The sequence below is a fragment of the Pipistrellus hanaki genome (genome assembly GCF_964339955.1).
Source record: "Pipistrellus hanaki genome assembly, chromosome: 3".
Taxonomy (NCBI): Eukaryota; Metazoa; Chordata; class Mammalia; order Chiroptera; family Vespertilionidae; genus Pipistrellus; species Pipistrellus hanaki.
This window is the reverse complement of record NC_140505.1, coordinates 106211842-106227961: the sequence shown is the minus strand read 5'-3', so window position 1 is coordinate 106227961 and position 16120 is coordinate 106211842. Positions and strand designations below refer to the sequence as shown.

Sequence of the window (16120 nt, the reverse complement as noted above, 5' to 3'; positions counted from 1 at the left end):
TGAGACTAAGAGGGGTTCTGGCAGAGGAGCCCTGGAATGCCTGCTGGGTGGGGTGGGCAGGGAAGGAAGATGACTGAGCCAGAAAAAGTCATCACGTTGTCCCTGGGGGTCCACAGGGTCTCTGGGGCAGCGCCAGGCCGTCATCCACGGTTCCAGAGCCATCATGGCTCTCCGTGCCAGGCCCTACGGTCTGTGCTTGGAAGCCTCACTTCACTGAATCCCCACCAGTGGGCCGAGCAGCGGGGATGGGAACAAAGAAGGAACAAAGAAGGAACGTGGCTCCTCCCTCACACAGGGAGCCTGGGTTTGAAGGAGACCGATGAACGTGGTGCCCACTAATGCCCAGTAGAGCCTCCTTGTGTTCCTGGGAGCCAAGAACCAATGCCAGCTCATAACCAGCCTGCACAGTCCATGTCGGGAAGGCTCCACAATGCCCATGTTAGGCGGAATCTCAGGGATCTTCTGGTGTGTGGAGGCTCAGAGAGGTGTAACATCTTGCCCAGGGTCACACAGCTGGGCTCCCTGCCAGGCAGCTGACCTGGCTGCATCTCAGTCAGGAGCGGGCATGACCGGGCTGCATCTCACCTCTCGTTGTAGGCATGCTCAGTTGGAGGGTAGGAGGGTAGGAGGGGGTCTGTATCGGGAGGGTGGAGAATGAGCCCTGTGCTCTTTGCATTCAAAGCCAAGAGGGAAGCTGCGCTGGGCGAGAGGCCGCCGGAGAGCACGGTGGAGGTGAGTGGAGGCCTGGTTGCCGCGGTGAGTGGTTCTGTGCCCTCGCTTGTCCTTCTCACCGTCTCTGTTGTTTCTCTTCTCAGGTATTAATCAATGCCTCCCCAGCCCGACTCACCACTTTACCAAATTCAAGAGATACAATTAAAAGTTACCGCTAGCATGGGTAATGCCACTGTTCAGCGCCTAGTTTAGCTGCAGTCCTTCCTCCCAGCCCCAGCCTGGCCCGGCTGATCGCCCTCCAAGGCCCAGCTCCCAGACCAACACCCACACCCCCCAAGCCCACGCCACAGGCACACTGCTCACTGATCCCCCAACACGTGCTGTATCAGAGAACCCAATATCCTCACACTGCCCCCCTCCCCTGCCCCCATGCCTCTTGGACCCTGCCCTCCGGTGCCTCTGGGAGAAGCTAGAGGATAGAGCTTCTCCCTGGAACAGCTGGTCTATCTGGAAAGTGGGCCACAGGGTAGGGTGTGTGCAGGAGAAAACGAAGCAGAATGCTTTGGGGTTGTCTTAGGGGTTTTCTGGGGGAGAGCAGATCTCTCTGGAGACTGTCCATGCGAGAGGGGAGCCCATCCTCAAGCCACACGGGAAGGACTGGGGCCGTAGCAGCAGCAGCCACTCCTCCCCAGGCACCAAGAGTCACCTGCTTACCGCTGCGAGCCCTGTCCTCCTGCGCTGGCCCCTCAAACCCCGATGAGCCTCCTCGCTCCTTTCCTGCCAAGCCTCCAGGGACCACTAGCTGCTCACACAGACACATCCTTTCCCACTGCCCCCCACCCCAAGCTGGAGGAGCCCCCACGTAGAGGTCTGGGGAAGGAGATCTGACTAAGCTCAGGGAGGCCCCAGGACACCAGGGGAGCCCAGTGCCTCCCGCTCCCCATGGCCCCCCTCTCCCACACACCTGTGTCTGGAGGAGGCACCTTTACACCGAGGAGCTTCCTGCCCCAGCAGCTGACCAGCCCCCAGGGTGGGTATTCCATCCCCCGCCCCCTCCGCTCCCCATCTTCCTGCAGCTGCCCATCCTCTAGCCTTGCAGATAAACACACCAAGTTGCCAGCCCTCGGGTTTGTTCTGCCAGCCTGCCCGCGCCTTAGCAGGACCTGCACAGGGCGGACCAGCGCTCTGGTGTCCCGTTCTCCCCTCCTCCCTCCCCAGAGGGCCATGTGGCTATCTGCAAGGCTGCCACCCCAGCTAGCCCCAGGGCCCTGCCAGCCTCTGCTCCCCGCACAGAGGGCAGCCTCGCTGCCCCCCTCTCAGCTGGACCCTGAGCTCCTTTGTCCTCTGCCCCCTCTGTCCTTCCTCATTGCCTGGCCAAGCCCCTCAGGGAGGCGCTTCTCCATCTTCCGGGCTGCTACTCATGTTCCATCCGAATATCTCTTTCTCTCTCTCTCTCTCTCTCTCTCTCTCTCTCTCTCTCTCTCTCTCTCTCTCCCCTTTCTTCAGCAGGGAGGTGGGAAGGGGGTCAGAATGAGAAGATGTTTTGCTATCATTTCCTGCTTTTCACTTACTATTAAAGATAAGGGGTCAGGCGGGTGGGGAGGAGGGAGGTGAGACAGTGGAGGTGGGATCAGACAGGGAGGTGAAGAGGAGGGGCAGGATGAGGCCCAGAGCTTTGGGCTACCTGGGGGAGGCTGGGGAGGAGGAGGAGGAGGGCTCAGCGAGTCTGGACTGGGGCGGCTAAGCATTTGCTGGGGATGGGGCAGCCATAGAGTCTCAGGGGGTGGGGGGAGCAGAAGGGACACAAGCCCTTCCCGGCTGTCTTAGCCACTTTCCCCCTGGGAAATAGGCCAGAATACGAGCAGGAGGGAAAGGGAGCTTGTCCCCACCCCCACCCCCCAGCAGCAGTGGACAGCGAGGGCCACAGGAGGGAAGTGGCCAGCCACGCTCTGCCCGCCCTGTGTCTTGGCAGGGCAGGGCTTGGGGCCCCTTCATTTGTTTGGGGGATCTCAGGCCAGGAAAGTGCTGCCCAGGCTGGAGGTTGAAAATGAAGAGGAAACACTGCAACATGCTGAGCGTGGCTGGGGCGTGTGACTATGGAGGGGCAGACAGATGGGGCTCGGAGCTGTGGAGAGGGACCCGGGAAGGGGGGTCACTGAAATTGCACCTTTTACCAATAAATGGGGTTAAGATCTGCTGGTGAGGGCCGTAGGATCGTTTTGGGCTGGGCCGTCCTGGTCTAGGCCTGGGGATAAGGTCCTCTCCCTGCAGCCTGGATCCTCCCGGGCCTGGAGCAGCCTGTCCTGGGAGGCTCCAAGGACAGTAAAAACATCCTCAGAGAGCAGGGGCTCCGCCACCCCCAAAGGGCTCGGGTGTCGGGAGAGGGTTGTCGTGTCCAGAGACTTTCGGGATGAGGAATTAAAGCCCTCTCCTTCCAGATCCTCTAGCCTCTCTTCCACCCATTTCCTCCCCCTTCTCCTTCCCCCTCCCGCCCCTCCTCCCCCTCCCCCTACTAGCAAGAAGAGGCCAGACTGGTTCAGTGATCTCCATGGCCTGGGGGGGGGGGGCACCTCTTCACTCCCCACCTAGGAGATAGGGATTAGAGTCCTTTCTGGGCGCCCCCTCCTGCTGCAGAGTAAGTTTAACCAGGAGCCAGGTTGGGCCATAAAGGCAGCTGGGGATCGGACTCCGGCCTCTGCTCTCTGGGCTGCTCTTGAATGTGTGGTCATGGCCTTGGGAGTCTGGGGGCAGAGGGAGGTGCAGATCACCCCTCAGGGCCCCTGGCATCCTGGGGTTTGGGTGCCTTCGTGATGCCTGCAGTGACCACGGGGCTTCCCCTCTAACACAGCCCGAGGAAGGAGAGGGCTGCAGAGTGCCAGGTGCTTAACCCTGTCCCTGAGTCCTCCCTTGGCTCTCAACACACCCAGGGAGGCAGGGCGGGAGCAGGGACCCTTACCCCAATCTTACAGGCTCAGGAGCTGGCAGAGAGGGAGGCGGGGAGAAGTTTGCCCATAGCCCACAGCCACCCAGCAGGGCCATGAGTCACTGCAGAGCGATGCAGAGCCTGAGTGAGTCTATGTTCCAGCCGCCCGCCTCACAGATGGGGAGGCTGAGGCTGAGAGCACTGAGGCTGCTCAGGTGGTGGCAGAACACAGCGGTCTCTTGACTGCAAGGAGGGAACCTCTGTTGGCTGCCAGTTTTCCTCTGGTGGAGAGATGGGGAGTGGGTCAAGTGAGGGTTGAGAGCCCCTGATGGGCACAGGAGCCAGGGGAGGGGAGAAGGGAGGCTCAGGGTAGCCAGTTCTAGTAGCTGGGAATTAGTCTTGTAACATTTCATGCTTCTCTGGCTGTTTCTAAACTAGGTGTCAATTCACAACAGGCTTCAAACGTCCCAACACAACTCCGGGCTGGGGGCCGAGAAGAGAGCCCCAGTGCCACCACCGCCAGACCCGCAGCCTAGCCCCCCGAGAGAGCAGCCCCGGCCGCTGCCGCCATCGCCACCCACGCCCCCAGGGACCCTGGTGCAGTGCCAGCAGATTGTCAAGGTCATTGTCCTGGACAAGCCCTGCCTGGCCCGCATGGAGCCCCTGCTCAGCCAGGCTCTCTCCTGCTACACCTCTTCCTCCTCTGACTCCTGTGGCTCCACACCCCTGGGCGGCCCGGGCTCCCCGGTCAAGGTCATCCACCAGCCCCCGCTGCCCCCACCCCCACCCCCCTACAACCACCCTCACCAGTACTGCCCGCCAGGCTCCCTGCTGCACAGGCGCCGCTACTCCAGCGGCTCCAGGAGCCTGGTGTAGACTGACCCCCACACTGCTGCCCCGGGGGGCTGCCGCCAGGGCCCCTGGGCTGTACCCAGGAGCCCTGGCCGCCCCTTCCCTGCTCCCCACACCCCGGCACGCTGTGTTCCTGGTCACCGTCATCAATCCTCCCCTGGCAATTGGGTTTGCCTCACCGGACATGCTCCCCTCACTCAGTTGAACACCCCCTCCCTTCAATCTGGAGACACCGCTGTACCCTCAGGGCCCTGCACAGCCGCATGGCCCGGCTTCCTCCTCCTCCTCCTCCTCCTCCTGCCACCACTCACCAGGGGGACCATGGACTGGCGGGGATAAGAACTGAGGACCTCCTGGGTCCTGAGTCTGAGTCTGTCGGGTCCTGGGCCTCAGGCTGGGAGGGTGGGACAAGGGGCTGGGAGCCAGTGCCCAGCTCCGGACAGAAAGTGGCCTGGCTGCCCGCTCAGCTCTAGGTGCTGCGCTGAGTGCAGGAGAGTTGTCCCTGGAGGGACCAGGGAAGTGGGAGTGTGAGGAGGGGCCTTTTTCTGCTGCCCCTGCCCTGCCCCCCACGACTGGCAGACGCAGGAGGTGTGTCTGTCCACAAGGATGTTGGTTGTCCTCCCCCTTCTCCCAGGGCCTGCCCTTTCTCTGGAGCGGGGCCCTGCCTGCCCAGGGCTGCGCAGACTCCAGGAAAGCTTTGCAAAAGAGAGGGAGGAGGGGGACCCGTTTTAGCTCTCTCTAGGTCAATCCAACCGGCTGTGGAACCGTGAGGTCATTTATCTAAAATGAATCTTTTTTAGGGTTTTAGTTCCCCAGCTCCACAGGGTTGGTTTCTTCCCCTGTGGCAGCAGAGAGGGAGGAGGGGCCGTCTCCAGGGGCAAATGCAGCCGGAAGAGGTAGATGGGGAGAGCCTGCGACCTCTCGCATGGCTTCCGTGGCCTCCACGGGGGATGTGGATGCAGAAGTGGGCGGGGGGAGCAGGTGCTCCACACGCACTTGCGTTTCCCCTGCTGCCATCCCACACTTACCCTCAGCCTTTAACCCTCGCTGCTCCCCGGCACCCCCAGGAAGGCACCGGGCCCGCCTCCTGGAGAGTCCCTGCACTCTCAACATTGCATAGGAGCGCCGAGTGGCTCTCACCGACCCCCTCAGGGCCAAATAGCATTGGGAAGTCCACCTTTAGTTGACCCCACAGACCTGGGCAGCTCCCTCAAAGGCCGCAGGAAATACCAGGGCCCCAGTCACACCCTTTCAGGAAGTGTCTGTCCAAACCGGGCCAGATTCCAGTCCTGGGCCATCATTCCAACGCTGTCCTTCCTCCAGCTCCCCTCCTGCTTGGAGCCCATTATCGAAGTGCCCGAGGCGGAAGTGAACGTGGGCCAGGTCTAAGTGAGTGTGCTTCTCCGTGACCCTGCCCCACGCCCCAAATGCAGTGCCCTGGGCCAGCTGGAGACCCCGGTTTTTCCCCCGTGCTCAGAGCTTCCAGACGGCCTGGTTTCTTGTGTGTGTGTGTGTGTGTGTGTGTGGTCACCAAACGTCATTATGGCGTCACCCCGAGAGTTTATTTCTAGCCCCGTCTCTGTCATCCTGGGATCCGTAACTCGTGACCAATTTGCTGTCTCCTCCGTGCGGCTCCCCAGCAGGGCTGCTTTTGTCCTTGCTGTCCTGGTCCCTCTCTCGTGTCTCTACTGTAACAAGGACACTCCGATCAGAGCCTTTCAGAACAGAGTGGCTGACAGATGGGGCCACAAATTGCGACAGGGCAGGGATCACCCGTAAAGAGTGCCAGCGGAGAGCAGGAGCAGAGCTGGGGTGGGAGTGGATGAATCTTGAATAAGGGGTGCTGGAAGTAGAGTGGAAGTTAGTGGGTGGGCAGCAGGGACTATGAGTTCTGAAGGAAGGGGGTGGGGGTTGAGGTGGCTAAACCTGATTATGGGATGGGGGCCACGAATGCCAGGGGCTGGTGAGGAAGCAGCAGCCCCTCCCGTCAGGCCCCTTGTCACCGCCCACATACAGCTTCTCATTGACAAAGTGCTCTCCTCCCTGTCAGTGGGCATGGCAGCCCTGGCCCCTGCCTCCCACCTCTGCTGCCGCCATGACTCTCTGACAGAACCTCAGAGGTCTTGGGGATGGAGCACACAGAGCCTTTCTCTGAGGACCCGGATGCTCGGGGGGTGGGGCTTGCCCCCCGGGCACTGCGGTGGCTTCCCTGGGCCCCCTGGCAGCACTGGAAGCCCTGGCTGAGGAGGCAGACCAGCCTGAGCTCTGCAGCACAGGCCTGAGCCATGAGGCTTGTCATCCCCAGGGGCCTGGGCAAGGGACAGCTGGCCCTCCTCACTGTTAGGGAAGCAACATCTCCCAGTGTCTGCACCCCCCCCCCCACAACAGGCTAAGGCTGGGACCTCCTCTGCCCCCGCCCCCAGAGCCTAGTGCCCCCAGAAACCTGGGACAAACCTCCTGCCCTTGCAGAGGCCCCGCTGGAGATGCTCACGGGGCGCCCTGCTCTCCCAGGGCTGAGGGCAGTGGAGTGCTGACTGAGCCCCAGACACAGCCCCAACATGGCCCCACTCTGTCAACGCTCTAGGCCTTACTTTGGGGGGCCTGAGCCCCTTTCTCAATGTTATCCATTGGGCTCCAGATCCAGAATCAGGAGTGGACACGAAATGAGCTTTCCCACCCACTTTTGGGCAAGTCCCACCTCCAGACCTGGAGTGAGGCCCTGCCTGGGCAGCTTGACTTGGAAGCCTGCCTGCCTGCCTGCTTGTGTCCAGAGGCACATGTCTGACGCCCAGGCCCTTGACCCACCCCACCCCACCTCACCTGATCTCCGTAGCTGCCAGAATGTCTCTTGTACCCGCTAGCTGCTGTGATAACCATCTGTCTGTCTGCCCTGCGTTCTGCTGTGCGTCCCTCCCTGCTGCACCTCCTCCCCTCACCCTGTTGGAGAGAAACCTCTCTAGGGAAGGCAGGGTGGCCGCACCCAGCAACTAATCCAAATGGCAAATATTTTGTAACAAAATAGCCCAGAGGTATTTTATCTGTTCAATTCATAGAGTTTTAGAGATTATATTGAAATATGTCACTTGAGCAAACGGCGTCTGTTGTGTTTCTTTTGTTTTGCAAGAGGGAGGGTCCACCTTCCCTCAGAGTGTGTGAGTGGGGAGGGCCCGAAGCGGGAGGACCGCCTGAGGTTCTCAGCCCTGGGCTCTTTCAGGGTCAGCGGGGCTGCCGGGCTGGTCTTCTCCGGCCACAGTGGCATCACCCCTTCACCCCAGGGAGACACCTTTCTGAGCTATGCTGTGACATGACTAGGAAGTCCTGTCTTAAGTTAATGAGGCTTGGATATGGGGGCGAGTGGTCATCTGATGGGTGGGCACAGTGGCACAAGGCCCACTAATTCACACACACACACACACACACACACACACACACACTCTCAGCTTTGAGCCAATTGAGAGAGTAGGTTATAATGGGGACCAGAGGCACTTTTGGAGGGATCACCGTGACGGCCAGCGTGCACCCGGCAGGGTGAGAGCCGGGGACCAGGAGTGCATGGGCCCTGCTTGGCTCTCTGTCATGGGAGTGCGGGACTGTTGAGAGGTCAGGGTCCCACTGAGCATGCTGGGTCATCACCCTTAGGTGACTCACCAGACATCGGCTCCAAAAGCCTGACCAAAGCACAGCTTGTGCTGTGTGACAAGCCCCGGGGTGTACCACTCCGCAGCGGAGGGGGCGCAGACCCGGGTGAAAGGATCGGGGGATATTGTTGGGAAAAGTGCACGGAGCCATAGAGCGCAATGGAGCAAACGTTTACCGAGCCCCACAGTGTGCCAGGTGCCCTGCTGGTTGCCGGGAGGGGTGCCAGGGCTCTGCGGAGGGACACAACAGCGGCCAAGTGGCTGCAAACCAGGAGGGCAGGCTGACACCAGGTCGCTTGGCGAGCGTCCACAGCTGCGTCAATGCTCAGCTCAGCCTCCACTACGGGCTTGGCACAGAATGACCTCTTCTGGCTGCGAGAGGAGAGCCTTCCAGCCGAGCTGAGGCCAGAGGCGCCGCCAGTGGTAGAAGTGCAACTGGCCACGATGGCTGGTCCCGTCAGGCTCACAGCCAGCTTCCCTGGCAACTGGAACTCTGAACACCCTGAAATCTCGATAGCTCCCCAGGCTGGGTCCCCTTATTTCCTTAAAATGAAAGAAAACTCGACTTCACCCCCCTTCCGGAAAAAGGGAAATTCCAGGAGAAGCCTGGGGCCAGCTATGACCTGTCACATCCTGGGAACTCTCTGACCCCCGGGAGGCTGGGCTCCAGCCCCTTGAGAGCACCGCTGAGGGGACCAGCTGGGCTCAGGCCTGGGAGGACTAAGGCTCACAGGACCTGCTGCCATCTGTGCGGGGTGTGGAGTGGTGCCACCGTCCTCACAGCCGCTGCCCCTGACAGAGCCCCCTGGGGTCCCAGCGGCCCCCCACCTTCCATCTGCCACAGGGAGGGAGAGCTATGGCCCGTGTGGCTCCCTTATAGTGACCGTCTAGATGGAAACTCAGCTGCTGACTTGGAATGTTTCCAATAAGGCGCTTGGGATTTCCGGTTTCTGGCTGAGAGCGATGGGCCAGGACGGGAGGCCAGTGCTAGAAATCAGGGAAACGCAACCAGCTCATGAACATGGCATGTACCAGGTGCTGGTCTAAGTATCAGGATAGGCCCAGAACGTGACAAGCCATGCCTCTGCCCTTGAGTTCCCACTGGGCAATACCCTCAGAAATCAACAAGCAGACCGGCTACTGTCACACAGACGGTGGTACAACAGGGGTGCTGAGGGGGCTGCTGGACAGTGAACCAGCAAGGAAGGTCTCTTCGAGGGGCCAGACTCAATAAGGCGAAGGTCAGGCTCCAGGGCAGGTGAGCCGTTCAGAGACCACCTCTAGGGCAGAGTCTGCTAAGGACCATTCCCTGATGCATGAATTTACTTACCTGAAAATTCTTACTAAATCTTACTGAGATGCATTTTACAATCTCCTTTATTAAGGAAGTAGTGAAACTGGAAAACCCAGGCCAGATGTCACCACAATCAGCGGGGAAGGAAGGGGCTGACAGCAGCAGGCTGCCGCTGGAAATGGCAGGTGGATGAGGTAACATCAAAGGCTGGGCTGCAGCAGGAGGAGCCAGACCCACAACTAGGCCCCAGCCGCCAAGACAAGCTGTCAGGGCAGCTCCTGATCAGGAGGCGCCACCAGGGCCTGGTGGGCCTTCAGGAAGCCCTCAGTCCACCTCCTCCCACCACCCCAATCCGAGGTCATGTTTGCTATTTAAAATAATAACATGGTGGACTTCATAGCCTAGTACCCACTGGCTCCTGGGATTGACAGCCCTTCACACGCAGCGGGAACAACGGGAAGCTGTAGTAAGACTGACGTCCCCTGCAGCAGCCAGGCAGGGCCTGAGCCTCGCTCCCCGCCTCCTCCCTCCGCCAACGCAGGCATGCCTAATGGATCAAGCTTCCCAGGAGTCACCATCAATCAATGTACATCGACACCCAGCATGAAATTAACTTGCCACCCGGCCCTGTCACCCTGTCATCCTCCTTGAGCCACCTTGAAGGCAGGCGTTTCGGAAGCTGTGAACTATGAGGCCGCGAGCCTGGGAAGGGAAGCAAGGAACAGCGGCAGGGGAGGCTCAGACCTCAGATTGCTCATGGAAAGGGCTTTGCTTTGCTCCTTAGCTCAGCAACGCTCTGCCCCAGGGTTTCTCAGGGCTGTTTCCTGCTAGGACTCACCACTCCGGCAGCTCTAGCTCACTTCACTTGCTCCACTCACCTCCCACCAGCTCCCTCTGCTCTGACCAGAGATGGAGCCCCTGAGATACAGATGGCAGCCAGTCACAGCTGCAGATCGGGAAGGCCAGGGAGAAGTCATCAGGGGCTCTCCTTCCCCGGCCAAAACATGGCCTAGAGAGGCCACAGCCAGGCACCGCGGGCCTTGGAGAGACCCTTCCGGAGGCAGGGGAGGTGTTTCCTCCAGGAGGAGATGAGGCCCACACAGAGCCCAGAGGCCTGCAGTCTCAGGCTGAGTCCTTATCTGCTCCCCACCCCTTTCCAGATAGGTAGTCCATCCCAGCTTTGAGTCAGAACTGGTCCTACTGGGAAAATTCCATTCCGGAAGAGGCTGGAGGATGAGGGAACTGGGCTCAGGAGATGGGGAGGAGGGATGGGAATTCTCTCCTCCCTGCAGGTCTGGATGACTTCTTTCCCCTGAGAAACAGGCACCCTAACCCCACTCACCAGCCCCCAGCACCTCAGAGCTTCCTGCTCCCATGACCCGAAGGAACCTCCAGGCAGGCTCTGGGAAAACTGTGGGAACCAGCTGCCGGGAAGGCAGGGGACCACCAGGAGAGCGGGCTCCTGTTCCCATATTCTCAGCTGCCCTGGACACACTGCTGCCTCCCACCCTGCTGCGAACCCCAGCCCCCTTGCCTTCCAAGACATCCAGGCTAGGAAGTATCTCCCTCCCGAACCCCACAGAGGACAGAGGCAGGCGTAAGGGAGCCCTGTCCACCAGCACAGGGAGCCACCGAATTCCTGAAAGCCTGACTTGGAAACAGACAGGTTCGTTAGGCCTACTGCTTCCTTTCTTGGCTAAGGAGACTATTTCACTTAAGAAGATACAAAAACAACAGCAGAATAATCACAAAGTAAGTAGGAGGAAGGCAAAAACAAAGATGAAAGCAGAAATAATGAAATAGAAAATGCATATACAATAGAAAAGATGAACAAAACTGAAAGAGTTGTAAGAAATGACTAATAAACTTACAAGCCTTTGATAAGACTAATATGAAAATAGAATCAGCACAGATAAATAATAGGGGGACATTGCAGAGATAGTTATATTGCAGAGATAAATTTAAATAAAATACTACAAATACACTAGAAACCTATGACAGAAAACTTTCACAGAATGAACACTATCCTAGAACAATATCTTACCAAAACTCGCTCAAGAACAAATAGAAAATTTGAGATATAAACCCCCTAAAGACATTTAAATGTGTAGTAAAAAATCTACCCACACACCTCCCCCCTAAAAAAAACTCACAATAACGGCCAGATGATTTTACAAAATTCTACTGTGCAGTCAAAGAGCAGATAGCTTCCATCTCTTACTAACTCTTTCAGAGAAAAGAAAACGAAAGAAAATTTCCAAACTCCTTCTTATAGGTGTCGTGTAACCTTAATAGCAAAAATTAAATCAGGCAAGGATAGTGTGAGAAAGGAGCATAAATACAAAATTCTAAACAAATTGTTAAGAAACTGAATCTAGCCCTAACTGGTTTGGCTCAGTGGATAGAGCGTTGGCCTGCAGACTCAAGAGTCGCAGGTTCAATTCTGGTCAAGGGCATGTACCTTGGTTTCAGGCATATATCCAGTAGGAAGTGTGCAGGAGGCAGCTGATTGATGTTTCTTTCTCATCAATGTTTCTAACTCTCTATCCCTCTCCATTTCTCTCTGTAAAAAAATCAATAAAAATATATATTTTTAAAAAGAAACTAAATCTAGCATTGAATGACTAGCAAGCAAAAAATGGTGCACCATATTAAGTTAGGTTTGTCCCAGGAATTAAAAGATAGTTAATTATTAGGAAATTTATTAATATAACTCACCACAATAACAGATTAAAGGAGAAAAAACAATATAATCTTCTCAATAAATGCATAAAAAGCAATCAGTAACAGTCAACACTTTTTAAAATTGAGATATAATTGACATACGCCATTAGTTTCAGGTATTCAACATACTGATTCAATATTTGTATATATTGTGAAATGATCATCACAGTGGTCTAGTTACCATCCGATCAACACGTATTCTTTCAAAAAACAAACAAAATGAAAACAGAAACATTGAAACAGAAGAAAACTTCATAGCCTAATAAATTATATTTTTCAAAAATCTACATCAACTATTATTACCCTTAGTAATAATTCTAATAGTTAAATGTTAGAATTCCTTCCAAAATTAGGAAGGAGACAAGGATGCCTCCTACCACCACTTCTAGTTACCAAGTGAAGGAAGACAAGAAAAAACTGAAAGGAATGGTGATCAGAGAAATTAAATTGTCATTATTTCCAACAGTCTGATTATCTATGTAAAAAGCTCTAAAGATTCAAGAGGTAAAAGTGTTAGAATTAATGCAGAGGAGAAGCCTGCAGCTGACTAGGAGCTGTTCCTCTGCCCCATGTGCCCTCCTGGCTTCTCTGTCCTCGTACCTGCCTCCTCCGGACTCTCCTCTCAGCAACAGACCCCGATTCCACCTGCAATTGCCAAGCACCCACTGGACCAGGGAGGGTGCCAGTTCCCTTCCCAGACCCCTGCGGAGTGGAGACAGGGAATGAGTGGCGCCTGGAGCAACGGTCCACTGACGTGACACTCGGCAGTTGCAGCCTCAGGCCCTTGGCTACACTGCAGTGGCCCTCCGGGGGTTGGTGACATGGTGTGCAGAGAAAGCCCTGGAGTGCAATTGGGTCAGGAATATTGGCTCAACTCTTGCTGCAGCCATGGGGTTGGACACTGGCCTTGTGGAGGAACCCAAGCCATCAGAGCCTCTCTCTCTGTCTGTTGCTTAACCCAGCAATGATGTGCCTGCCTCCCCAACCTGTCAGCCCATCAACTATGCAGGCCCCAGGAGCAGCCATCTGACTGCTGGTCATCACACTGGATGGAGAGCAGCCTGGCATGCAAGGTGCCAGGACCCAGGACACCAACCCACGTCAGCCTCATTTGACCTGCGAGGCTTGGCCCCCACTGTCCTCTGCTGTCCTCCCCATCACATTCTATACTGATGGGTGGTTAACAAGCTTTCACTCTTGTCAAGTCCAATCAGCTCATGTTACTTCCCTGAGCAGCTAAACCCGCAGGGAAGCCAGTGCTCTGGGCACCAGGGAGCGGACATATGAGGCCTAGGGCAGCAGGAAGAGAGGCTGGCAGTCCTCACCTGCCAGAGAGCTATGGAAGGTCAGAGTGGTAAGGACGTGGGAGAAGCCGAGGCCGGTTTTGCTCAGTGGATAGAGCATTGACCTGCAGACTGCAGGGTCCCAAATTCAATTCCGGTCAAGGGCATGTACCTTGGTTGCGGGCACATCCCCAGTGGGGGGTGTGCAGGAGGCGATTGATTGATGTTTCTGGCTCTCTATCTCTCTCCCTTCCTCTCTGTAAAAAAAATAAATAAAATATATATTTTAAAACTTGGGAGAAAGGCAAAGGGCTCAGAGAGGATAAACACCAGCAAGGTCTCCCTTCCTACAGAGCTGAGGGTCAGTGCTCTGATGAGGGGCATACCCCGCCCTCAAAAAGGGTGATTCTTGTACTTAGGGAAGCCAAAGACCCATATTAGGTATCCACTACTGCTGAATAAATGACCCCAGAACTCCGTGGCTTACACAATATACATTGATTATCTTTCAAGTGGGTCAGGAATTCAGGGCCCACCTGGCGGGTGCTCTCTGGCTCAGGGCCCTTCACAAGGTTGCAGTCAGCCAGGCTTCCAGTTTTCTAAAAGCTTGCCAGGGGCTGGGGGATCCACGTCCACAGTGGTCATTCTCCTGGCTGACCAGTTGGTGATGGCTCTTGGCTGGAAGCCTCAGCTCCTTCCACATGGGCCTCTCTGTGGGGCTGCCTGAGTGGCGATCAGCTTCCCCAAGAGGGAGTGACCAAGAGATCATGGAAGCCTTAGTGCCTTCTATGACCTAGCTGCAAACGTCCCTCACTCGCCCTCCATCTGTACTGTGGGTCAGGGCATGAGTAGCAGGAGGGGAAGATCTGGGGTTCCAGGAGAGAAGGAGGAAGGGTGGGCTGAAAGGTTCATCCAGGAGCTTCCTTTCAGGGTGAGGTGCCAGCCTCTCCAGTGAGCTGGGCGTAGTCCTCTGATTATAATGTTTCCCCACAAACAGCAGCCTGGCTCCTTCCTCCCAAATGCACACCTCTCTCCTCCTGGCCTCTTAATCTATGTCCCTGTGACTCCCTTTCTCCTGCCCCAAATCTTATTCCCGTAACCTTTCCACTCACCGCGGAGGCTAAGGGCTCACAGGGCTGACAGGCCAGCCGGCTTACATTCTCTTTCTCTCTGATGGGGGTGGGAGTAGTTCTGACCTGAGGACCAAGGCTGGCACCCCCAGACAGCACTAGGATGAAATAGTGGGTGCTCCCTTTCCATGGGAGCAGCAGACAAGGAGACCCACAAGGTGGTCTGGACCTGGAGGATGGTTTGGGAGGTCAGCGGGAGGTGGAGCCCGGCAGTACCTGGAGACCCCAAACCAGAGCCAGGCCCTCTTTTGTGGGGGCCCTGCATGGAACCAGGTAAGAGAAGCTGTAAAAGGGGGGTGCCAGGCCAGACAGGGAACAATCTCCCTGGTCAGGTGCCCTTCCAACCTAATCCACACAGACCACGGTCTCACACATGGGGTTGGGGCTCCAATCTCAGTGGAGTTCAAGGCTCTCTTCAGCTCCCTGAGCTCTCCTAGCTTGGAGGTAGGGAGTAGAGAGGGCACAGAGCATTCTCCTCAGCTCCCACACAGGCAACCCACATGCTGGATGGAGAAGGGGCTCCCAGTTGAGACAACTGGGGGAGACTCCAAACCCAGGTTCAGCCTTACCAGGGGGAACATAGGGAAGAGCCAAGGTGAGGGGTTGGGAGCTGCAAACCCCAAGACCAGCAGCCTTGGTGAGTCAGCTCCACAGGGAGCCCAGCCTGGGAGTGCGGGTAGGCAGGGGGTGCGGGTAGGCAGTGGTTCCTAGGAGGAGCTCGGTTACGGACAAAAGCCAGTCTCAGCCTCCAGGTGGAGGAGTGCCACAGTCAGGTTAGATGTTTTTGCCTAAAATAAAGGGAAGGAGCTGGGGGTGGGTCCTAAGCACATCTGGCTAAACTGGTGAGGTTGGAAGGCAGAAGTGATACCAAACATCAGAAAACCCAACAGAGGTCTTTGTGGCTGGGCCACTGGTCTAGACTTCAGGTCTAGCTTTGAAAGTAAACTTGGCCACCACCCTTCTTTGGGGAAGGGAAGAGCCTGGTGGGTGGGGGAGAACTGGTCAGGATTCATGGGTTACCAAGTGGGAGACCCACAGATGAACAAGCCAGGACTTCCCCTTTCTGAGGTGCTGGGACCCTGAGAGTGCTGGCCTTGGTTCCCCTCTGCTCAAGCAAAGGTTCTGGTTCCCTGCCTGGCCCACAGGTCTCAGTCCTTCCTCTGGGACAGGTTAGGAAGTCAAATGCCTTTAGACTCGGGTTTGGCTAATTTAGAGGGGTGGAGCCTGCAGCAAATTGGAGAGTACCTACAAGCATACACTTAAAAATGTTTTAATATCATACTGGCCAAACAAATCATAGCTGCCAGACTAGGCCTCTGGCCACCAGTATGAAACCCAGGCTAGATGAGATGGAAACAAGCCCAGCTAACCCCATAGCTGTTCTGTGTGCACATATGTGCATGCACACAAACACACACACACAAAAAAAACGCACACTCACACACACACATCAACCTGTATCAGCGCTCTGGGTACGTTAAAGGCCCCATTGCTCTCCTTGTCCATGTTGTGAGTGAGCTCCTATGAGCTATGAAGTGGTGGGAAGTCCCTTTCCCCACACCCTGTTTCCTCCAGCCCCAAGCCACCCCTCCACCTCCTTTGGA

General features: G+C 56.5%; 1 protein-coding gene across 9 annotated transcripts in view; it reads left to right on the top strand.

Annotated features, from left to right (window-relative positions):
* IQSEC3 (IQ motif and Sec7 domain ArfGEF 3) overlaps window positions 1-7539 on the top strand; it is a 108569-nt gene extending 101030 nt beyond the window's left edge. For 2 of the 9 annotated variants that reach the window (XM_084878389.1, XM_084878390.1), the window contains 2 exons: window positions 683-732; window positions 4034-7539. In XM_084878389.1, coding sequence (XP_084734515.1) covers window positions 683-732; window positions 4034-4471 — 488 coding nt within the window. In that variant the 3' untranslated portion in view covers window positions 4472-7539. Of the gene's footprint in view, window positions 1-682; window positions 733-815; window positions 1703-4033 lie in introns of all 9 variants that reach the window. The other 7 variants (XR_014794587.1, XR_014794589.1, XM_084878386.1 and 4 more) reach the window with 7 other exon arrangements.
* The last annotated feature ends 8581 nt before the right edge of the window (window positions 7540-16120 follow it).